We start from the raw sequence: 23,649 nt of genomic DNA, 5'->3' as shown, positions 1-23,649 counted from the left end.
GATATATCTTTGTAAATTATATAAACAAATAACCGATTATAACGGATTCAAGTTGATTAGTTTGTAAATAAATCTCGATTAGTTTTTGCGTTCAAATACAAATTTACTACGGTTTCGTATTTCGTATTTCAAACGAGTGTAATTAATAAACATATATAGTTGGTTTGATTAAGACTTGTAAGATATAAGCGGGCATCTATTTATCAAATTAATAAGAACTTAACAGGATTCAGTTCGTAAATCTTAACGTATAATAGGCAAAACATCCGATCTATCTTACGAATCTTACGAATAAGCGTACGGGTTTGTAACTTAATGCGACCAAAAACAAAGTGTCAGAGTGTTCATCCTTAATCTTATGTCTTTTTGCCGCCTCGCTTGGCAGCCGGTTTCTTGGCCTTCTTGGCAGTGGGAGCCGCCGGAGCGGGCTCCTCTTCGGCCTCCTCCTCGTCGGCATCTTCCTGCGGCGGCGTCTTGTTCTTTTTGCTGCTACCGGACGCCTTCTCCTGCTTAACTGGGACGGATTTCTCGGCCTCCTCCTCCTGCGGCGGCGTCTTGTCCTTCTTGCTGCCGGAAGCCTTCGCCGGTACATTCTCCTTTTCCTCCTGCTTATCCGCCTGGACCAAGAAGATGGCGTGCTGGCCACCGCCGGATGCGAGCAGCATGTGCTTGTTCTGGGTATTTTTGCTGACCACCACCACCGGTTCGAGTTCATCGTCGCCATCGCCAACGCCCAGTTGATTGTTGACGCCGGAGCCCCAGGAATACAGTTTGCCATCCTCGCTAACGGCATAGGAACAGACTTCGCCGCAGCCCACTTCCACGATCTTGTCGGTTAGCTTCTTCACCAGCGTGGGCTTCTCCACCACATCCTTGACATCGCCCAGTCCGAGGCGTCCGTACTCCGGACGACCGACCACCGAGCACTTGAGGTCCTTGGTGAGGACAACAGTGTGATGCTGACCGCCCACGATGTTTTTAACATCCTTGAGCTCCGTCCTGATCGGCGTCACTGCGAACTCCTTGCCCTTCGTCTCGTGGGCCAGCTGCTTGAAGTTGTTCAGCCCCGTGGCCCAGATGACCTGCGTCTGCGATTCGCGCATGAATGTGCAGTAGTTGGTGGCCCAGATGGCCTCGAAGGGTTTGGCCCGCGTGATGATGAGCTGCGTGGGCCGCAGCAAGTCGCGCTTGCCACGACGACCTATAAAAGATTGTACAGTTTAATGAGTAGGCTGTGGGTTATGTGCGGAGCAAGACCTACCCTCTCCGGAGATGGAACGCTCCGAGAGCCGGCCCAGTTGTCCCTGCTCGGCGCAGCCCACGGTGAATACCTTGCCGGCGGTGGTCAGGATGATCAGGTGATCGGAGCCCGAGGCGATGCTGCAGCAGACAGTGCCCTCCATCAGATCGATGGGCGTACGCTTGTTGCCGTCGATGGTGAGGCCCATGTTGCCATGCGAATCCCTGAACGAGCCCCAGGCGAAGACGCGTCCATCCTCCAGCAGACAGGCGGAGTGCGAGTCGCCCGCCGAAATGCACAGAGCCTTGCCGGGCAGATCGATGGGTCCCGGCTTGGCTTCGCTGCCATCCTCGCTGGTGTCGCGACCCAGGGCGCCCTCGTCGTTGCAGCCGAAGGAGTAGATCTCGCCCGTCTTGGTCAGCACCAGGTTGTGCATGCCGCCGGCGGAGATGTCCACGGCATCCGGGATTCCGGCCACCGGGCTGAGGCGCTTGCGCTCCAGGATATCCTCGCCGAGGCCCAGTTGGCCCACATCCCCGTTGCCGCAGACCAGCACGTCGCCCAGCACGCTCCTCCGCTGCGGCAGCTCCAGATGAAAGGCGATCCTGGCGCGCTTCGCCTTCGGCGGCTCCGACTCACCGGCATTATTGTTGTTCGTCAGGGCCTTTCTGCGCGGCATCTTATCTTGTATTTTCACAATTTTTGTCTCCGAAACTGCCGAAAAATGTGTGTATATATAATATATAAGGTTAGGGACGCCGAAAGATGCCGTCGATGGTTTTGTTGCACTCACAATGGAAATAATGCCGGTCTTGGGATCAGCGGGAGGTTCCACGTTGTCTGGATGGTGTTGCTACGGAGGCTTTGCGGCGAGTGAAAACACGGAATGCAAGCGAAACGGATCTCGACCTACCTGGGTCGAAGAAAATGCGCGGGAAGTAGCGGCAGCTGGCCTTCAGTGATGCGAACTTGGCGTTTTCTGTCTGAATCTGGCTCTTTTATAGCTAAAGTGGCGGGAAAAAGTCGACGGCGGGATTTGGCATTTACTAATGTCTGTTTGAATTGGTTACTGTTGATTGCAAAGTGTCGATTCGGTGAATTTCATTTTGTAAAAAGTATAGATGTTTGGAATAAGAATGATACATTTTTAGCCTTCTTAGTTTTGTTCATTAATCTTTCCGCTTTTACTCTAGCTTTTTTTATGTACCAAAATTATCGACAACACTGGCACAGCCCCGCCGATAACGATACCCCTTCAATTCCAAACCGTTTACACTAGAAATTCGTTATTAGAAAATCGTAAGTTTTTTGATTTTTACAAGGAGTATTGGGCGTACTAAACTTATAGCAAAAAGACTAGAGATAAACATATCAGCTAATTAAGTTTATTTGATGGATCACCAAGGACTCAAACCGCTGAAGCGGGTACTCGAACCGATAGCAAAACCGGTAATTTGGCGCAAAATTCAAACATGGTTTGTAGAAAATGGCCCGAGTTTAAAATCTAAAGCAATCACTAAAAATATATTTATGTGGAAAGGTTTAAAGTTGATTAATACACTTTAAATAAAATAGGTAAAGAAAAACATTTACACAGTATTTTCCATTCATTTTATTACACAAAATACATAGAGTTACAATATAATTGATTACTTTTTTAGTTCATGATAAGTCTATCTAGCTAGTTGTCTGCATTAAGAGTGCATCAAATGCACCGCAAAAAGAATCCATTGTACCCATCCCCGCGGCAGCACTCCAAATCCAGGCTGTCTCCCATTTGCCCGATTTCCCTGCCCAAACATTAACATTTTATCCGACTGCCCCCCCATTCAAATGTCTGTCTGATGCACCTGCCACTCAGCGAAAACCATACAAAACGAATAAAAATGATAAAAACGCGAAAAATAATAATCACTTGATGTCTGTTTGCGTATACATATTGCATGTTTTTGCACTTTTTTAATCAGTTTCGCAAAAATGATTTGAGCGTATATTCCATATATTTGTGTATGCACACGCCCATCCGCAACCACAGCGCCCGACGCCCCTGCCCCGCCCACATTTCTGATTTTATTATCAATTTTAATAAAAATTTGTGCACTTTTTGTAGCACCTGGCGGACGGACAGGTAGACACACACACGCACACACAGGTGGGGCCATCGCCGGGCAGAATACACATGGACATGGACCCTATTTATCGGTAGCCACGTCAACCAACCGTCGTCAGCACAGCCAATTACGCAAATTAAACAGATTGTTATCCTGTCTCGACCCGGACAATGCGACAAGCCGGGCAGCTTAATTCAATCAACGTGACATAATTACTTAATTAATTAAGTGCGCCCAGCGGTCACACATTCAAATCGGCCATCATTTTGCGAAAGTCGTTTAGCGATCCGTACATCTCGAAGTCCGCTCCTCCATTTCCGCCGCCTCCTCCGCTTCCGCCCCCATAGGCGGCCTGTGACCTCTGCGATCTGGTGTTCGGGGGGCGTGGCAGGGTCAGCGGCACGGGCAGGAGCTCCGGCATCACCGAGTGGTGCGTGATGAGCGCTTTTAGAGAACTGAACTCCTTGGTGAAACCCTGGAAGTGGAATCAAAATATGAAATTTTTTAGAAAGACCAAATGGATTTATATTTTATCAGTGGCTTAAGGTATAACTAAATAAAATTCCTTAAATATAAAATAGACTAGTATATTTTTATTACAAGGGAAATATCAACGATTCTTATAAAATATTTAAATTTAATTAAAAAAAGGAATATTTAACACAAAACATATTTAATTGGATGATTTAATCTTAAAATATTTGAATCGAAGTAGAAAATATAAAATATATTGTCAGCCATATTTACTTTAAATATTTTAAGTCATTAAAAATTTACACTAATTGTTAAATTTATTATTTTCCCACTTAAAATAAATAAACCTAAATTAATTAAATTGAATATGAAATCCTTAAAATTAGTTTTGTGTTGTGGTTTCTAACTCATTTTTAATTTTTTTTTATTGATCCATTATTTTTCTAATCGTTTTGCAAAGTTGCCAAATGTATGTAATAATTTGTTTCCCTCTTTTATAGAACTTTATTACTCACCTTAATCTTGTACCCCCTTTGCGTCCTCAGGATCAGATAGTGTGCCACCCGTGGCGAAGGGGGCGGCACTCGAAGGGAGAGGGCGAAACAGCCCGGCTTTGTGCTGCTCTGGCGCACTAGAAACGCACCTGGACTCTGTCGGGATAAGACCTCCAGCGAGATTTCGCGTGGAATCCCAGCCTGGAACCAGGCGGCCCCCTTCAGCTCCTGCTGTTCTGATAGACTGAGATTATCCAGGCGCAGGGAACCGTGGGCGGGAAACAATTTCGGACTGGAGTTGGCTGTAAAAAATACGAGATTGAAAAACGAAATATTAAATGAAGAAGTTAGAAAATTCAAAGATATATGATTTATAATTTAAATAATTTAAATGCCATTTTCTTCAAGTGCAACTAATGCCACCACTTACCGCTGCAAGTCTCCCTCAGATACTTCTTGTTGCTGGCGGGCAGCTCCACCTGCAACCGCTGGGTGGCACTCTCCAGAGCGGAGAGTGATTGGCGGCAGGAGTCGCCGAACTTGCTGGCCACGTACTTGTCCGGCTCGCAGATGGCCTCGTTCACATAGCCGTCGGAGATGGTCTGAGTGGATCCGCAGCCGGAACCGGAGGTCAGGGAGGAGCCGCAGGTGCTGTGCACCAGGGGACGACTGTCCTCGGTTCCCCGCAGCAGGCCGATGCCCATGGTCAGGCGCTTCACCTGCGAACGGATTGCATTGCACAGGGAGAAATATTTTATAAATATTTTAAATAATGATATAAATTAAGTAAGATACCAAAATTCGCCAAACTACATCTCAAGGTAGAAGGGATGGTAAAACAAATTTTGATTGATTTTAATGGCATTTTTTATTGCTTATTTATTTATATAGAACTATTTTCTCAATACCCTAAAACATTCAAATACTAATGTTAAAATATTGAATTATACATTTTAGAGGTTTTTTTTTGTTTTTTTTATTTTATTTTAGTAGATTGGGGCCACCAACCCCTATTAATTATCTTTCAGTGCTGAAACGGCTAGTCGTACATTTTGCATGTTGCATGTTGTCTGCCAATTTGGCAAAGTTTTTGCATTGCTATAATGGCGAATTCGGGACTTCTGTTGTCTGACCAGTATCGGGGGCAGGTGTGCATTCGTTCAGGGATTTGTGCCCCGCCCCCAACATCCCCTCCCACCCTTAAAATCCAACAAACATCAAACACACTTTAGCTCTCACGGCCAGAACCACAACAACGTACCGACTCCCAGCCACCCACTTGGTATTTTACCACTTTTATCCCACCCTCAACCAAAAAAGCAACCGAGATTGATGTGTAAAATTTTTGGTTACCAATAAAATGTTAAACAGTGCTTGCCACGCCCCCTTTTGGCCGCACTACGCCCACCCGCCAGCCGCTGGCTTTTGCGGCAAATTACTTTGAAATGAGTTGGAGCCTGAATGGCTGAAAGTTTCTGACGTTCGCTGATACTGCCTTTGGGTCTTCCGCTCCTTGCCGCTTTAAATCTTTTCCCATTGCGTTGCGTAATTAGCAGCCTAAACGTAAATTGGACTTGCTTATTTCCTCGTAATTTGCGATAATTATGTTGATTTTATGGAGATGAAAGGCGATTTACTTGGCCGGCATTCGAGTTGAATTGAGGATTTCTTCGATCGATTCAGGCTGCCTACAGATTCGATTGCAGCTAATTAAATTGGCGCATTGGCGGCATTTGGCACTTGGCTGTCGTTAAGTATGCAATCAGAGCAGCGTGCCAACCTAATGCCCCCATTATGCTAATGGCATCGGAAGGGAACTCGAACTGGGGAACCACCCACGCATTATGCAATGCAGCCCGAAGGACTCGAACTCCCAGCTGCCAGACAAATCCCGACTATAAAGAATGCAGCAAAGGAGGAGGAGGGGTGGTGGAATTTTCCAAGGTATTTTTCCCAGACAATGGCACAATAGACGTGTCTAAGCAGCATTCACAGCAGAGGTTCTCCTTCTGCCATTTGATTTTCTCGCATTTTCCTTGCCTTGTTATCTGTGGAAAACTTTTGCACGTTGCCTACTTTCGTGCGGCGCCAAAGAAAAGTTGTACCATTGTCCTTTTGGCAAGGATTCCATTTCCATTTCCACTCGCTATTCCCTAGGCCTAAAAACACGTGACAACCGGCAACTGGCTGTCGGATGCATTTGGCGCTGTTGCTGCGATTTATGTGTCATAAAGTCAGTAAGTTAACGGCATTCGCCTGCCATTTGCCATTTGCCAGCCATCCTGCATTCTGCATTGTTCCCAAGGATTCCTATTTTCTATTCCCCAACTTCAAACTGCACTATAGGAAAATGGGGAAGCATTTAACGCGCTGCCATAAAATTGTTTAAGTAGCAAGAAGTTATATAAATGCTAAATGGTAATGGGGATTTGGTTTGAGTTGCTGCCAACAGAAGAATGTAATTAGTTTGTGAAGCTAACTGTAATCACTTAGGGTTAATAGACTGCAATGAAGTTTTAGTTAATTTAAATGCCAAAGTTTAGAAGTTTAATTATATGTATGTTTCGGATTTAATTAGAGTATGAAATTTAATATCTTTATTATGCTTTGGGTAGCATTAAAAAAATATATAGATAGTTAAGAAATAAGAAGATAAATATTAACTTTTATATAAGTTAACTTGTATATAAATTCAGAGGTTAAATTTAGAGATTTATTCAATCTTCCCTTATCGAATTTCTTAAGCAACTCAATTGAATTCTTTATGAATTAAATCTTATAAAGAAATCTTATTTTGAGTACTTTGAGATCCTTTAGGGTAGTTTCAGTTTCCACAATATTCACTTCATTTTTCTCAGTGTACTCCCATTTTTGCTCCATTTTAGTTGTGTGCAGTTAGTGCACCTTTGCTAGTGGCGCGTGCCAAAGTGCCGTTACTCGAAAATTTGCATTTGCGCAAATTAATTTAATGAACTCTTTTTCGGCTGCAGGTTTAGTGGCGAAAACACTTTCCCAGTGGAGTACGTACTCCAGTAGCAATTGCTTTTGAATTCGATTCAAGCAGCGCAATTTTAACCAAGTGTTTTAAGGTAAGCTTAAGAAAATTTAAAATACAAAATGGCAAAAGCCACCTTGAGTTAGGAGCAACATCGAGTGCTTTACCGAATTACACTTAATCTCCGACCAAAGGATTTCCACTCATTTTTTGCAATTCCCTGAGTTCTTAAATTTTGTTGATGTTGTCTCGATTTGAAGTTTTCCTCTTCTGTCGCTTGGCATTTCTTTGGCATTAAGTGCATCCCAGGCCGATGCTCCTCCAATAGGTAATTCCCTTCGTTTCCCCTCTTGTTTCCTGGCAAATCATCAGCGTAAGCAGATTTATGCTCTGTGCAAAGTAATTTGCAAGCAATGAGAAATAGGCTACAAAGGAAGCTGGCAACAAAGCAAAAAATGATTGCTCCCTCGACTGCCATCGCTTCGTCCGCCTTTTTCCTCAATACCTTGGCTAATAGTTAATATTAACCAGCGGAATTGGTAAGCAGAGAGGAGGAGAAAAGGAGCTTTTGATAGAAGGAATTACGGAAAATGCACTATAGATGAAGCTGGGATTACGAATTAAGCCTCAATTAAAAATGTTTATAGGTTATAAACATAAGCAAGTAATTTAAAAAATATCTATTCCAAATAATATTATCATTTGTTTTATTTCTTCCCTTTAATGATGCAAATTTGTATTTAAATGAAATTAAAGTAGGAATTATTATTACAGCACTCATCACTCCTCTTGATATATTCTTGGCAAAAAAAAAATGTATTTCTTACAGTGAACCCTCGCAGGACTTACCAGCGGCGGTTTATCCACCAAACGACGGCAATTATTCATTTCAGTGGGCGAATTATCCTCCTCGGAGCTGGGCGAGCGCAGATGGTGCGGATGCGAGTGCGGATGTGGGTGGGAGCCGGAGCCGGAGCTGGAGTGCGGATGTGAATGTGGATGCTCCTGTCCAGACAGCTCCTGGACATCGTGGTGGCTGTGCAGGAGATGCAACTGCTCCACCGGACGACGCTGGAGGTGCGGATGCGGATGCGAGTGGCTATGCGGATGTTGCTGCTGGTGGGGCTGGGGCTGCGGATGCGGATGCGGATGCGTCGGCGGATGATGATGATGGAAGTAATGCTGCGGCGATGTCGTTGTCACTGCTCCAGCAGCTGCTTCACTGCGGTTAACAAATGAGCACGAGGATTACGGGGAGGGAAACTTTGAGATGAAGATTAAGGGAGTTTTTCTTGTTTTGCTCACCTGGCTGGCGAATTCACAGCTGTCTCAATCAGCGTGGTCTCAGCTGTCTGGGATGAGGACGATGAGGCAGATGAGGAGGATATAAACGTGGCTGTACTGTGCTGTGGTTCCAGGCGTAGGCGTATATCCTGCATGGTCATTAATAATGGAATTGTTTTCTATATGATTTTCTAAGTCCTTTAATTTTCAATGCATCTGTAAATGTAAATAATTAAATTGCATATAAAAAATATATCCAAACCAATAGTTGTGTATTAAAATTAGAATTTGTGTCTATTAAACTTCTTGATACAAAAAACTCTCCACATAGAGATTTAAACGAAATGATCTATTAGTCCATTTTGGCGTTTTTATTTTTCCAGCATAGAGCAAGAAAAATGTAAAGAGCTTGTTAAAAGTTTTAGCAACCCCTTCAAAAAAAAACCAACCAAACTTCTTCCAAGAATCCACTCTTAAGGGCAAGAACTTCGGTCACTTCTGGACGCTATGCTAATGGCATCCTTGATGATTTCTTGACTTATTCTTGCAGTGCAATATTTTTCGCCTGGGGCAAAAAGTTTTCGCTTTAAGCTGCTGCCACTTTCGAAAGGCTTTAAGCCTTTCTGACTGCAAACTTTGTGCCCACAACTTGCTGCTTATTGAATCTGTGAGCATATAAAACTATATATGCGTGTTTGGTTGCCTGTGGCCTGTGCCGATAGTTCTTGGTTGAAAGTTTTAATGCGATTTTAAGCCTTTTGCTATTAGTTTGCAAATTGTTTCAAGATTTTCAGCATATTAATTTTTAAAGCTTTTTCGGCAGTGGTTTTTCTGGTTTCTGCCTTCGGCTTTCCAGTGGTGTGCCTGATAATTGAAACGGAATGTGGGTTAAGGTTGAATCGGAACGAAAGGAAGAAGAATAGACCTAAGGAGGCCTTAACTTTGCCCCGAAGGTCTCGTTCTGCATCAGTTTTTATTATTCTCCAGCCTGTGCTGCACCACTTTACCCACTTTTAAACAATGAACAATGACGATGGTGCAACAAAGGAACTTGCAACATCGAAGGGGCTGCAAAAAAGGGTGGAAAATCACAGGGCGGTGGTGTAAGAAAAGCTGACTGCTGGAGGCGAAAATGTCGACAGTTGTTGAGATGTTCTTGGATGCTCTGCGATGCTGCTCTGCATTTAACAAGTATACGCTATGCTGGCCGGGCATTAATTTGGCCAAGGATGAGGAGTCACAAATGTGCTGACACTTGCCGGCACCCCGAGCAAAGTTTTGCAAAGTGTCGAATGACAACAAGAACTGCAACTCGGATTCCTTTCTGGGTGAAAAGAGAGTGCGGATTGTGTCGCACATGTTAATTTGACTTGTCATACAGCAAACGCATCCACATGTTGTAGCTACAAGGATAATAAGCTACAAATATCTGCAAACTGCGGAGTGACAACATTTTGCATAGCTCGCTCTTGTGCGTCTTTCAACCGGGAAGTTACTTGCTTCGTTGAGAAGAAGACAAAGACACCGACTTAGTTCTGTGCTTCTTGCTTTGTCTCGAATCAAGTTAAAGTTTTGCTCAATAAATTTCACCAAAAAGTTTGGATTTTATTGCTGTTTGTTGGCGGTAAGCAAAGGGCTTTTTATCCATTCAACGAAACTGGAACTGCATAGAACATTACGGAAAAAAACAACTGCAGGGGAAGTTTATTATGTTCTTTTCTCAAAAATAGCTACCAAAGTTAAAGTTAAACTCTTCGTAAGTTTTATTCACAAATGGATAAGAAGGTATCCATTTAATTCCTTGATAACTGTACATATTTTTGAAAAATTTAATAAACAAGTATAACTATACTTTTATTTTTAAAAAATTATATAAAGGTATAGTTAACTATTAAATGCTTTAAAAATTTGAACGGCTGCTAAGAACATCTATAGAGGTAAAATTATAATTTGTTCATATTTTTAAGAGATTTCATTAAAAAATTAAAAATTGAATAAACGTAGTTCTTCTTTTTTACATGTTTGATTGTTGACCCTTCGATTCCTTTTAAAAAGACACCAGAGTGATTTTTATCCACTTGGCAATCATCTGGCAAACATTTGGACACCTTTTGGTTGCAGTTTTGGCATCTCTTATTGCCAAGTTGTTTTCATATCCCCAATCTTTTCAATATCCCTCGCTTCAGTCTGTTATTCCTTCGCTCGCTGGGAATTGAAATTTACTTTTATGGCACCTGTCCGTGTGTCTGCTGCCATATGACAACCTTCGCATCCACATCCTCTGTGCGCTCCATAAGTTCCTATGTACTCCGGACTGTGTTAGTCCGCTTCCGCTCACATCTCGCACATTTGCTTGTTAGTTTATTGAAATTGATATTATGGTTATATGCTACTTCCCACCATTACCTCATCCTCCCGTCCGTCTGTCTGCCTTCGTCTCTATCTATTTTCATGGAGATTTTGTTGCAGAATTCATTGTTAAATCGTTCGGAATAGTTTTTTCCCCCGTTGGCTTCCCACAGACAAAGTTTGATTGTCATATGAAGTGTTGGTGTCTCATGTCTGCCGCTTGGGCTTGTTCTCCTCGGTCCTTAGTTTCCCATTTGGCTTGTTCATATTTTTCGGTGCAGAACCCAATCCCTATGGCAAATTGCACTCCCGAGTCAACGGCATGGTCGGTTCTTTATGGACCCCGTTTGACAAAGTCTTTAAAGCGCTTACGTCAATCAATGGCCTGCAATGCATTGCAATGGCAACATGCAACTAAAACGGATGTGGTTGCCGCAAAAATCGCAATAACAATAACCCACGAATGTCAACAGTCTTTGAACCCGGCGAAAACACAGTCGCAGATACAGATACAGATACAGTCGCGGAAACAATAACCTGGGTGGTCTTTTGGGCCGACATGTGAATTGTGGTAATGGAATACTTGGTTAACAACTCCAAAGAGCGAGAAATAACGGTACTGCCGCTTATACAACCCCGAATGTTGTAGGTGCGCCCAGTGCACAGGAGGCTACAATATTTAAAAGACTCTTAACAATGGCAGCGAGCACAAAGTGTTGGAAAATCTGGCAGCAGGATTTGAAGTTTTATATACTCTTTTACAGATTAATGTCAAAGGAAATTGAGAGTTTTACACGAACAATCGAATAGTGTAGGAAGAAATTTTCATTAGTAGCATCAGAATTCTTGTTAACTCTTTCCTGAGGTAAGTCATTAATATTTTTTACAGAATTCGTATTAAATTAATCCATTAGGACTCGCTATTAAACTAATTGGTAGTTATCCATTTGATAACTATTCTTAATTGTTCCTCTACGCTAATCCTATTAATCAGACCTAATTTCTACCTCCAGTGATCTGCCAACTTCCGTTCGTAGATACCCCCTTCTGGCAGAGTATAAAATCGGTAGTTTAAAGAGCAGAAAGCCAAGGCAAGGGGCGGTGCGGCACATTGCATACCAGGCACGACAAACACTAACCACGGCCCCACGTTGGGCGCCACAACCTATCACAAAATTTATGTAGCCATCAAAGCCAGCGGAGTTGGGCCTCCAAATTGGCAAAGATACCAAGGATGCGGCTGGGGATGCGAGAGAGCGTGTGGCAGCCACGAATGCAGTTCAATTATGAATTATGCCAACAATTTCGCCTGACATGTTTGCCATTTTGCCATCGTCTTCGTTGTCGTTGTCCAAGTCGCTGAGCCACTAATTAAATGCAGCTCTGTGGGGTCGATTTGTTGTGCTAATGCGACTCGCGTAATTACACAAGCCGCTGCGATAGCGACAACGGCGGCAACATTCCAAGACGAGCGTTGCGTGTGTCAATAGAACAGTGAGAAATGCTTTGTAGCCGCTTAAAGGAAATGAGGACTTTTCAGCTGCACTGGAAGTAATATTTCTTTTTTCTTTTTATAATAATGTCACTTTCTAGTGGCACACTAATGAAAATTTAAGCTGGGCTAGTGGAAGCTTGGCAATGATATTTCTTTAAAGACATTGTTTCAACAATAATATTATTAATTGAATATACTTTAAAAGACCTAAAATTCGACATACCTACTTTATGTGATTTTATTTATTTCTTACTAAGTAGTGGATATTTTGAGTAGACGATTGGCACCTCTTTTACTGTCATAATATTTATAAATTTTTTGTTTAAAAATTTCTACATTTTTCTGAGTGTTTAGAAGCATGAGGAGCTTTGTGCCCGTGCGGCGGGCTCCTTGGCGTCGTGTCTCTGTCCGCATTTGGCATGTGCAACAGCAACATCAACGGCAACACCAACAGCAACAAAAAGCACAACAACAACAATGGGTTCTTTGTTGTGCCAGCTCCTTGTTCCCAATGCCATTGTTGTTGTTGCTGCAATTGTACATTGACACCTCCTGGCTGCCGATGTTGTTGTTGCTGCTGCTCTTGGACTGAATTCAGTCTTCTTTATCATACCCTCACTACAGTCATTTCAACTATGCTAAAAATTTTAAAATAAATATTTTAAAGCAGTAAACGATTTTGTTTTTGAAACTTTCAACCCAATCTTTAAGCCACATTTGTATACCTGGTTGTTAAAGTATCTGAAACAATTTAAAATAAATCATTTGTATAAACAAATACCTAGAAATGACGGAATGAAAATATAATGAAAATAAAAATACCACAATTTAAGCATTATAATAATAGAATAATATTTTAATCGTGTATTAACAATGTAATAAAATTAATGAAAAAGGTATAACAAATACTCAGTTTTAATAGACTTCAAATTGTTGTACATTTTGTAGTGTTAAGGGTATTTAGAACTTAGTGCTTCTCAAAGCGATCGCCTTTTTGCCGTATTTTTTTGTTTGCCTTGTCATGGCGACGTACATAAAATTTATGTCGCCTAAAGTGCAACTCTGACAATGTGAGCTTGTAATTTGTTGTTTTTGTTTTTGCCGTACTTGTGGTTGTCAGCACTTGGCCATGGCTATTTAATGATTGTGTCGTGCAAATACCAAAAAGCCACGGGAGAAAACCATCCTCCGCTCAAAGTCCGACTTCCATTCCAATTCCAATTCCGACTCAAGAGACCCCAGAGGAAACGAAATCCCGATTTAAGCCAAAGTCAGCTGTTCAACAAGTGAAATGCGGAGGGCGGGTGAAAGGCGACAGGCGAAAGGTGGGCGTGGCACCGTCATGCAAATGTCACATGCAATCATAAATGCATATCGAGAAATGCTTTGAACGCCGCCATGGGGCGATTGTAATAATTTATACAAATGTCTGCGGCATTTGACTCGGCACTTGTCACCTTTGGGCTTCCCAACCTTTGACTTCTCCGCACACCCTGAACTATACTATATATATGGAGACTGAAAGATAGTTGTAACTCCCCCCCAGGCGACAGTTCAATAAAAGTTATGCCAGTCTGATGACACAGTTTGCCACAGACGATGTAACCTGAGGTGGGCCGAGGAAAGGTGATGCCTTTCCCGGGGAGATTGAAAAACTTTTGCCTCGTTGACTGTGAAAATGAAATATGTTTGACTGCATTTCGGGAATCTTTATTCTCTGCCCGGAGTGCCTATCAATCGGTGGCCAGGGGGAAAAGGTTTACACAGATGACTTTTTAAATTGTTCTGGGTATTTGCTGAACTACTTTTAAGCTTGATATGAAAACCACATAAAGGGAAATTTGAAAATATGTGTGATTATCAAAGTATTTAGCAAGGATTAAAAGCCCCACGTTGGGCGCCATAACATATCACAAAATTTATGTAGAGCATAAACTGTTTTTTCTACAAATAATATTTTTTTGTAATGAGCAGTAATTTCTCTATACTGTTTTTCCTGTGTCTTTAAGCTCCATGTATCCCCTTTCCTGACTCAGATAGTCGGGAATTATGTTATCTGTACCCCAAACATGACTTGCAGCCCCGACAAAGTGTGGCAATAATTTTCAGGCAAGTCGAAAAACCGAAATGCCAGGGGCAGGCTCAAGGCACGCCTGCATTCCATTAATTAACAATTAGTGCCGTCAAGAGGGGGTCTTCCCTGGATTTCTTTCCCCTTTCTGAATTTTTTTTTTTTTGTTTTTTTTGGAATGCCGCCTTGCTTTCCGGTGAGATGAAATTGGGTCCCGAGACTGGAGACAGGATACGGTAGCCGGTGATCAGTGCACACAATCAGTTGATAATGATGCGGCAACGCCTTCTGCAATTTGGACCGTTAAGACGGGGCGAAAAGAGTTAAGAGAACTGGGGGATAAGAGGGATATGGCCAGATCCCGGCTAATGTCAAAGATGACAGCCCAGATGATGACGGGCACCGGGATGGGAATGAAAATGACGACGACGACTGATGACTTGTGTAATAAGTGGAAAGAATCTTGTCGAGGAACAATAACTCGTTGTTGGCTGGCTTTGAACTTGAACTTCAGTGGTTGCTGCTGCTGGCTGCTTGGCTAGTTGCATGTTGCATGTTGCCGCAAACACAGCTTAATGATGGTTTTCATTCCGGTCTACCATATATATATATTTTTTGCCTTCTTTCAGCTCGGCTAGATCGCTCGACTGACTCTGCTCTCGACTCTGTGCGCCTGTTAACTTGGCCATGAAACATTCGCAGCCCGGCCAGAAATTTTACAACCGGCATTGGGAAATTGCCGGCAGACGTTACAAGGGGGTAAAAAGTGAGTTCACCTCAACGCTCTACGTGTTTTTCTTGTTTTTCTTCCTTCTTTGTTTTTTTTTTTGGTTGCATCTACGCGATCTCTTGGGCTGGATTCTCTAAGCCTCCATCCCACCCCTCTTCATTCTCCAAGGAAAACTCGTTTTCCTTGCCATATTTGTGCGTGGCGGCGTCTTAACCGCAAATCCTTTTAGATATGAATTGAATTCATATATTATTTATGATCTGTTTATTTTTATTGTGCATGCCAGATGAACATCATAATGATGATTGGCTGCCAGGATTGCCAGGGGCTGAGGGGCTGAAGAGAAGGGGGCGACGAATGCCATGCCTGTCGCTCAGCCTGTCAGAAATGAGAAAACTTCTAATTGGAATTGCTAATCAAGTCGGGCAATTTTCGGTCGATTGCGCCTGGTACTATATCTTTTCATTCTCGCTGCGCACATTGCTTTCGCAGGATTGATCGCACTAAGTGGGTTAAGTGGAAGCAAATTTCAGGATCAGTGATTCGTGAGCGAAAGGAAATTTGACATTGAGTAAAACTAGGGTTGAGAGAGGATATTACTTTGAAACAGAATTAGTGAAGTATTATTTATCTTTTCTTAAAACAATTTTAATTAGTATTTAAAATAAATTAATTTAATGAATTATCTTCTTTTCAGCATCTTAAAAAGTTGCACTTAATATTCCGTCAGTCTGGCAACCAGGCTCTCATTTTATGACCCTATAGTACGTACTTAAAATAAATTTATAAACATTTATCTTTTATTTGCTTTTAGCCATTTTAAAAATCTGCATGACCTTTCTTAACAACCAGTTCTTATTTTTCTTTGCTAAAAACACTTTAGCACTGAATTTCCCTGTTTAATATTCCGTCAGTCTGGCAACCAAGCTCGCTTTTTATGACCCTACAATTCGTACATATAACACCCCCACACTTCCCCGCCCCCGAAATGTTCTTCCCACTTTGGGGCTCTATTCTTGGCGGACAATATCCAGTTTAAACCGAGACGAGTCCACGGCCAAACGGCGCCCCACACGACGATTCGCAAAGTAAATCGTTGGCAGCAAAGTTTTGTGCCTTGATTGCCTCACCTGCCCCACCTGGCCCACCTTACGATCCGCGACCCTCTGCTAACTTGGCCTGTCAGCCTGTTGCCAGCAGAACATGGCCTTAATAGTCGGCCATGTATATATGGCTCATACTCGTCGCCGGGTCGGTTATTACAATTATTATTGTTGTTGACATGCCGCTCGACGCTGACAGCGGGCAATTTAGCGGCGCTTCGAGGGGCCGGGGGAAATTCTGAATTGAAAAGTCTTCGAGGAAGATGGAAAATGGGAAATGCTATTCCCCGAAGTGGCGTCCGAAAATCGTTCAAAGCAATTAAACCGCAAAGTGATGGGAAAATGCTTGGCTCTAAGAGCTCAATCGATTGGATCTCTTCGAAACGGCGGCAAGTACTTCAGATGCACTCGAAACTTAAGAGTTTTTCCGGCTCAATTTTCCACGCAGCGTGAAATGCCACTTTTCAGCGACAGCTTGAGGTGTTTAACCCAAGCTGGAAAAAAAGTAAAGTTTTTTATTCCGGGCGAGCGGAATAAAGCAAAGCGTGGAATGCAATTAAAATGCAACTACCCAAGCGGATTATGGCAAACATATATGCACATATATTCAGATCCTGCCAAGTACTTAGCCCAGAAAAGGGATAAAAAGCAAAAGCGGAAGCTTCGGATAAAAAAATGGGTGAAAAGGGGAAAGGAAAACGTTAAACAGTTTAGCAGTGCTTTCCTGTGCTCCGCTTTAATGATAATGAAGATTATGCCACACGTGATGGGGAATGCAAAGTGGGGGCCGGGACTTCCCCTCTGAATGCAGATGATGTGTTGGGGCTGGAGTTGCATGATGATAATGTTGCTGCTGGCGCTATAATGAAATTGTTGCAGAAGCTTCTGCTCCTCTGCAGCTTCTAATGTGTGTTGGCTTATGTTCAGCAGTGTGTGTGCTAGCCCCTCTTCAAGTGGCTCTTAACGGTAACCGCTTTGCTTTGCATGCTGCAGTTGAAATTTTTGAAAAATACCCTATCGATGAGTTAGTGCATAGTCGGAGTAATAAGATATCAGACCATCATTAGCTTACACAATATTTCTGGAATCTATTTTATAATCATCCTTAAACTTGATCTTTTGTATCTATATTTATAAATTACATTTAGAGCAGAGTTTTTAATAACATTCTTTTATTTTGTTGGTAATGAATAATTTAAAATATGCCATCGGTTTGAAATTTAATGGTTTACAATGATATACTTTTATTGACTTTTATATTACAAAACAATCCAAGAAAAAACCAAAAAAAATTATTTTGCATCGTCTTTACTTAAAGGAAAGCTGAATGTGAATAAAAATTGACATAATATGTATAAGCATTTTTAATTGACAGCATGAAGGCAATAATTAAGGACCACTAAATTAATAAGGAAAAAAGAGTATTAACTCTTTCGCTGTAGGGCATAAGTAATTTTTCCCACTCGTTTTTGCTGCCTTGGTCTCTTTTTTTTGCCCACTCGCGCAGGAACTACAGAAATGATGTAAACAAATTTCAAGGAAAACAATTTGGATAATTACATTATTTTGATGGAGAGTTACAGTTATTACCGCGGTGGCCATGAGGGTCTATAAGGGAAGGGAGGAGTGGGTTTCGAAATGGGATGATGCCGGTGATGAGCTGCCGAGATCCGCTGTGTGGTCGCTTATGTGGACTGGCGATGGGATAATTGCAGGATTGCCGTATTGCAGAATTGCACGGCATGCAAATGAGCTCAGGTACTTAACCCTGATTCGGGACCAATCATAAAACACATTTGCTTTAATTATATACGACTCTGGACTTGAGATCTCCTGGTCTTTGGCTTAAAGCTGAACTGAATTGCATTTCGGGGCCAGCTTACATTTATAGCCAAAGCCTGGCAATAACCGCAGGCTGCTGCCAGCAACAAAGTGGCATTTTCATTACGGAAACCGAAACCACTTGGCCAACTTACACCTGCCCGGGATCCAGGTTGGCCATCATGGCCTCGATTCAATTGCAGCTTCAATTTATTCAATTATTATTATAAGCCATGGCAGGCCACGCCCCTTAATGGAAAACGCCTACGGACAATGGGCAGGCAATTGAAATTGATTTGACGAAAATGCTCGGTGAAAATTGGCGGGTTGAGGCCGAAACAATTTCCCAGCATTTACATAATTTTCCTTTGTTGCACAAACGCTCTGAATTTCTGAAATTGTAAACTGTGGATCTGGCTGGCATCTGCGGTTTTCGTTTTTCCTCCCGGGCTCGTTACGCTTGTGATTTTTCCAATGAATATCGTTAGCATTTCATTAAGAGGCGGCGATATTGCGGTTACCCCCCTGCCAGGCCATCGCAGGCTATCCTAATCGTAAATATTTCGTGTAAATATTTATACATTTGTCGGACTTCTCGTTCGGGGGCAAACGAAACGCATAAACATGTCGATAAAGAATCCCGGAGCAGGTTCTGTCTTGGTTTTTTCCCCTTTTTTCTTTGGTTTTTGGGGAACTGAAGAGTGAGGATTGGGGAGCTGAGAGCTGGGAATCTGGGATCACGATGCATTCAGTTCGGTATCTTGCCGGTTTTGATGTTGCTCCTGATTTTGATGAACTCTTGGCATCCGCTGGATATTCGCTTCGTTTCCATTTCGCCTTTGTTCCAAGCTACCGAGCTACAGCTACCCAGCTGCGGTCCCGACTTTGATTGTCTTTTAATTAAACGACAGGCGAACAATAAAAAATGCTCCAAACTGGTTTCATTAATTTTCATAGCCCCTTCCCCTCACCCCTCGTTGCAGTGTAATTTAAGTTCCCACTGCGCTCTATATCTTCTACCTGTTTTCCACCGCCAGTCGGTTGTTATTTGCTTTATGGCTGTCAAATTTGCTGCTTATCAGACGATTTTATCTAGATCTCTGCCTGTCGTCATCGCTCTGTCAATAGCCACGAGTTTATTGGGACTGGCGTTGCATTTCCTTTGGCTTATCTTATTAGAGCAAACGAAAATGCAATCCACTAAATACTCGGAAAAACCTTTAATTGGATGCAGGCCGTCTGATAAAGTTACTTTCGAGTGGGCAAGCAGCAGCTGATAAACTTGGAATTTACTTAGTTACGAGTTTCGTTTCGTTAGTTAAAAGTTTCCAGTTTTCGAGGGTTGCAGTCGCACTTTGATGGTTCACTTGAATTTTAAAGGGAGATTCGGGGAAATAATTTACATTTCGTTGAGGGATAAGTTGGACCTTTTTATAGACTAGTTTAAAGAGAATTTTGTGGGAAATGGTAATTGTTAGATACTTTATTATAACTAAAAATAAGTATTTCGGTTTTTTATAAATACAAAAATATTTTAAAAATATTTCTTGAGGTACCTTTAGTTAAATATTTATGTACTTTTTACCCCCTTTTTACTTAACCACCCATCCTAAATTATTCTTCTGTTTGAGTTACTTGATTGCCTGCTGTTGGCTCGGCATTCCTGCCCACCTCTGTTTAATTTGTTGAAAATTAAAGTCACGCCGCTGATATAATTCCACTCCATTATGTGACAAGACAACTCGGTTTGCCAAGTTCTTTTTTTTCCACCTCCTTCGTTGGTATTTGCGAGATTTGTTGTTGCTGCAGTCGTTTACCTTAATTCGCCTGTCCAAATTGCTATTTATATGCATCGCCCTCGCTTTTAATTTGCAGCGCAAATCACGAGCAGCCCCGCCAGCCACCGATCTTCCAGTATACTAAACCATACTATACTGGATATATATATATAGAGGAGAGTATGGCTTTAGCTTTGGGTTCACCTACTCCTCCTGCAATCGAAAAACAAAATCAACAGGTGGCGCGCATATTTCAACATGCGGCTGCCAAGCGAACCGAGCGAAATATCAATAAAAATGCCATTTGTTGCGATTGTGCACGGAACCGAGAGTCTGAGGTCCGGGGAGCTGGATCTTGGGACTGGGACCCAAGAGTCTTTCGACTGAGAACCTCTGGCAGCCAGCCACACATAGATAATTTCCCCCAGCAGCCTGGGCTTTTGATGATATTTCTGCTCGGTGTGTCTCTTTTTTTGGCTTCGCTTAATTTATTGGCCACACTTTGCTGCTGCTGCTTTTGCCGCTGCTCCTGCTGCATTTAAACGACAAGTGTTGCAAATAAAAAGGAAAAATTAAAGCGGTGCAAATTAGAGGTGCGGAGGGGGAAAAGCAGAGGTAAACGATGGAAAACCAAAGCGACGTCAACACCAGAGGGCCCATGAGTAAAAACGTGTTTGCAGCTAAAAACTATTAAAAAAGCGCCCAGATTGCAGTTGTTTTGTTGGTGGTTGGTAGTGCGATGGTGCAGTGCAAGTGACTTGGTCGCGGTGGCTTAATAAAGGCAGCCAGGTTTAGGGTTAACATCCCAGCGCTAAAGGCCAAAAGTGCTGGCCAATGCAAACAAACAAACAAACAAAAAGTGTTGCTGCTGCTGCTGCTTTTGCTGCTCGAGCACGCCAGCAACATGTGTACTTGCTGCTGCTGCTGCAAAAAGTCCAAAATGAAGACATGAGCCAGAGCCAAAGAGCCGGAACAGCAACAGCAACAGCAATGTCGACCTTCTTTTGTGAGGCCCAGCTGCATAATTGCTATGGCAACAGCCAGGCTAACGAGTTGGGGTTGCAAGTTGCTCGTTGCTAGTTGCTAGTTGCCGGGGGACAAGTGGAGACCTCTCTCAGCTGACAGTTGAGAAATTAGAACGGTTTTTGTCTTCCAAATCACATGCACGTGTTGCTCTAGTCAAGACGAGAGTTGCTGTCGTCGCTGCATCCGCATCCTCGAATGATTGGCGGCTGTTGCAGGTTGCAGGTGCGTGCTGCAGTTGCTGCTGCTGCTGCTCCTGCCGATGTTGCAATGTTGCTGTTGTGTAGGTCAGGCTCTCCAGATAAAGCCCATTTGGGGCGAGCTTAATCAACGTTGTAATTTTGGTTTATTTGCTACCCTTACTTGGGGTAAAGTCATTTCAGAAAAGGTTTTAAAAGTATTTCGGAATTAAAGTTTTTGAATTTTTAAATATTAAAAACAAAATCAGAATATTTTAACCATTTCTTAAAACACTGTAAATATTTAAATTAATTATTAAAAATCCAGAATTTGGTAAGGTTCTAAGATTTTTCCATTCAGCTTATCAGACTTTAGATACAAAGATTTTTCCAAAAGGGTATTTAAAAATTCGTTGAAGGAATTTCCTTCCCATCCAGGTTTATATTTCTTCAGAGCGAACATCCTCCTTTGCCGACTAAATGATTTTAATGTCTGTTTGTTTGCGCAAATCTTCATCTTTGTTGCCTGTTGTTTGTGTTGCTGCTGCAGCTGGTTGTTGCTGTTGTCATGTTTTGTCTTAAAGGTAAAGTTTTCCCCCATGAGTTGCATATTCGATTACCGACCGACACAATTCCGACACGGGCCTCCTCATTGAGGGTTTGTTTAAGCAATTTGCGTAGGTGGACATTGCCTGTGTTGCTGTTGCTCTTGCGATGTTGCTGGTGGGTTCGCTTGTTGCCGTACGTGATTGCGAGTTGTTGCCGTTGATTATTGCCTCGCGCGGCACGCATATAAATCTCGGTGTTTAAATCTCGAGTTAAACTTGTAAATTAAAACCTTAATGAGTCTATGGAGTGGGTCTGTATTTAATAGCACGCTGTGCAAACATGGCCAGGATGCAGCGCACAAAACGAGCAGGGGTGTGATTTATGCCGTTCACGAGTATTTTAAGGCACACACCTGGTTCTATGTTCTACGGGCTCTTAAAGTTCTTAGACTTTAACAGACACTCACCCACAGTCGCGAAAAATAGCGTGTTTATTTCCTTTACGATCGCCAGCAATTAGTTGGCCCGCAATCACATGCAAGCCACTCACAAAGAAGTCCCACAACCGATGGTTTTATGTTGATTTCCCTGACTAATTAATGCCCAGTGAATATTCTCACGCTTGGCCAAAAGGAAAGAGACAACCGCAGAACATGTTCTCCTGTTCAGCTGACTGACCAACAAACTGTAACAATCTCCGGCTTCCTCAATTTAATTTGCATATTTATGCCTGCCCACGAGTTGATTAATTCCCAACATCAAACTCGGGCGCTTAGATTGAGATGATTGCATAATTATTTAATTACCTTATAAATAAAACGTACATCCAGCTTTTGTTCCTTGTGTGCGTTTTGAAAGCAACAGGTGTGCACAATTCACTTGAAAAGGTCACAGGCATAAATCAATTAATTTACGTATTTTTTGGGGCACACAAAAATGTTGTTTGATTATTTTTTTTGTCAACACTTCTTGCGCAATGGCTTAAGTTATGCACACACACTTTTTAACTGTTACGAAATTACGGCTGCCACTTTTAATCCGCCTGGCAACCTGTCTCTTTGTATTTGCAATTCTCAACCGAAACTAGCAACACACGACGAATGTTGCCGCTGTAGGTGCGATGTTGCTGCTCTTGCTGCTCCGACGACGACGTTCGCTTCCGCTGACTCAACGCAAACGACTAAAAAAGGCCACATAAATTTTGATGCACATTCAATAGGCCAGGCCAGGCATTCAGCTGGGAAGCATACACACTGGCAACAGCAACAGACACACCAGCAACACCAGCAACACAGCAGCAGCAGCAACAGCGACGCCGGCAGCAGCAACAACCAGTTTCCTTCCATTCACACGGACATTGTTTGTGGATCCCAAGTGGCTCGGCTTCCAACTGGGTTCCACTTTCCAGCTTCCACATTCGTCCCCTTTACGACTCGCCAGCGGTTTGTTATCTTTTATGATAAGACCGAAGACCAAGAACCGCTTTTTACGACCTCGAGCTTCATAATTTTTAATGCCCACTTCTGGGAGCCGCCTGAAACTGATAATTTCCACTATTTCTTCAAATACGTTTGCTTCGACTGACTAATTAATTGATGGCTCAATTAGGGTTAGTGCTGGCTGGATGGTCTCCTGATTTTTATGATTCTTGGCAAACTTCTTATTGCCACGCCATTCGGTGTTTGCGGTAAAGTTGTACTTAAAAAGCGGGTTAAGATGAGTTTGAATTACTAACCGATGGTTAGTAATTGGGTAATCAAGTGAAGAGGTAGGCATTAGGCAGAGACTTGTGGTGCTAAAGAAAATGCTCTTGAACTGTAAAGTGGTTATTCTCCATCAGAGGGAAGTTTTTATGGAGTAATTTAAATTTTAAACAGACTCTAAAATACTTTGTTTAACATGTACTTAAAACCAAATAAAGTTCACTTTGTTTTCTGCCTGGAAAGCCGTTAAA

The 23,649-nt window shown here is 42.5% G+C and overlaps 2 protein-coding genes across 4 annotated transcripts; both read right to left on the bottom strand.

Annotated features, from left to right (window-relative positions):
• Window positions 1-78: 78 nt before the first annotated feature.
• Window positions 79-2,336, bottom strand: Rcc1 (Regulator of chromosome condensation 1). Of its 2 annotated transcripts, XM_070215969.1 has the most exons (4): window positions 2,154-2,336; window positions 2,034-2,102; window positions 1,262-1,954; window positions 79-1,201 (listed from the first exon to the last, which is right to left on the bottom strand). In XM_070215969.1, exons 3-4 carry the CDS (start codon window positions 1,917-1,919, stop codon window positions 357-359), a joined length of 1,503 nt encoding a protein of 500 aa, XP_070072070.1. In that variant the 5' UTR covers window positions 1,920-1,954; window positions 2,034-2,102; window positions 2,154-2,336; the 3' UTR covers window positions 79-356. The 2 variants fall into 2 exon arrangements, with proteins under 2 accessions (XP_070072070.1, XP_017012422.2); XM_017156933.3 differs by having other exon boundaries at window positions 2,034-2,336.
• A 1,158-nt stretch (window positions 2,337-3,494) lies between these two features.
• Window positions 3,495-22,939, bottom strand: Egfrap (EGFR adaptor protein). Of its 2 annotated transcripts, none has more exons than XM_044395849.2 (6): window positions 22,502-22,939; window positions 8,620-8,814; window positions 8,164-8,536; window positions 4,750-5,038; window positions 4,341-4,621; window positions 3,495-3,826 (listed from the first exon to the last, which is right to left on the bottom strand). In XM_044395849.2, the coding sequence occupies exons 2-6, from the start codon at window positions 8,757-8,759 to the stop codon at window positions 3,593-3,595; spliced, it is 1,317 nt and encodes a 438-aa protein (XP_044251784.1). In that variant the 5' UTR covers window positions 8,760-8,814; window positions 22,502-22,939; the 3' UTR covers window positions 3,495-3,592. The 2 variants fall into 2 exon arrangements, with proteins under 2 accessions (XP_044251784.1, XP_070071939.1); XM_070215838.1 differs by lacking the exon at window positions 22,502-22,939 and adding an exon at window positions 19,839-20,058.
• Between the last annotated feature and the right edge of the window lie 710 nt (window positions 22,940-23,649).

The sequence above is a fragment of the Drosophila takahashii genome, chromosome 3L, assembly GCF_030179915.1.
Source record: "Drosophila takahashii strain IR98-3 E-12201 chromosome 3L, DtakHiC1v2, whole genome shotgun sequence".
Classification (NCBI taxonomy): Eukaryota; Metazoa; Arthropoda; class Insecta; order Diptera; family Drosophilidae; genus Drosophila; species Drosophila takahashii.
This window is presented reverse-complemented; position numbering and strand designations above follow the sequence as displayed.

Excerpts from the sequence above, each read along its gene's own strand:
- Rcc1 (XM_017156933.3), bottom strand. The coding sequence starts at position 1,919 with ATGCCGCGCAGAAAGGCCCTGACGAACAACAATAATGCCGGTGAGTCG. Across the intron at positions 1,202-1,261 it reads GCGTTCCATCTCCGGAGAGG|GTCGTCGTGGCAAGCGCGAC; the intron begins GTAGGTCTTGCT and ends AATCTTTTATAG.
- Egfrap (XM_044395849.2), bottom strand. The coding sequence starts at position 8,759 with ATGACCATGCAGGATATACGCCTACGCCTGGAACCACAGCACAGTACA. Across the intron at positions 4,622-4,749 it reads TCTGAGGGAGACTTGCAGCG|CCAACTCCAGTCCGAAATTG; the intron begins GTAAGTGGTGGC and ends TATTTTTTACAG. Across the intron at positions 3,827-4,340 it reads AAAGGGGGTACAAGATTAAG|GGTTTCACCAAGGAGTTCAG; the intron begins GTGAGTAATAAA and ends TTCCACTTCCAG.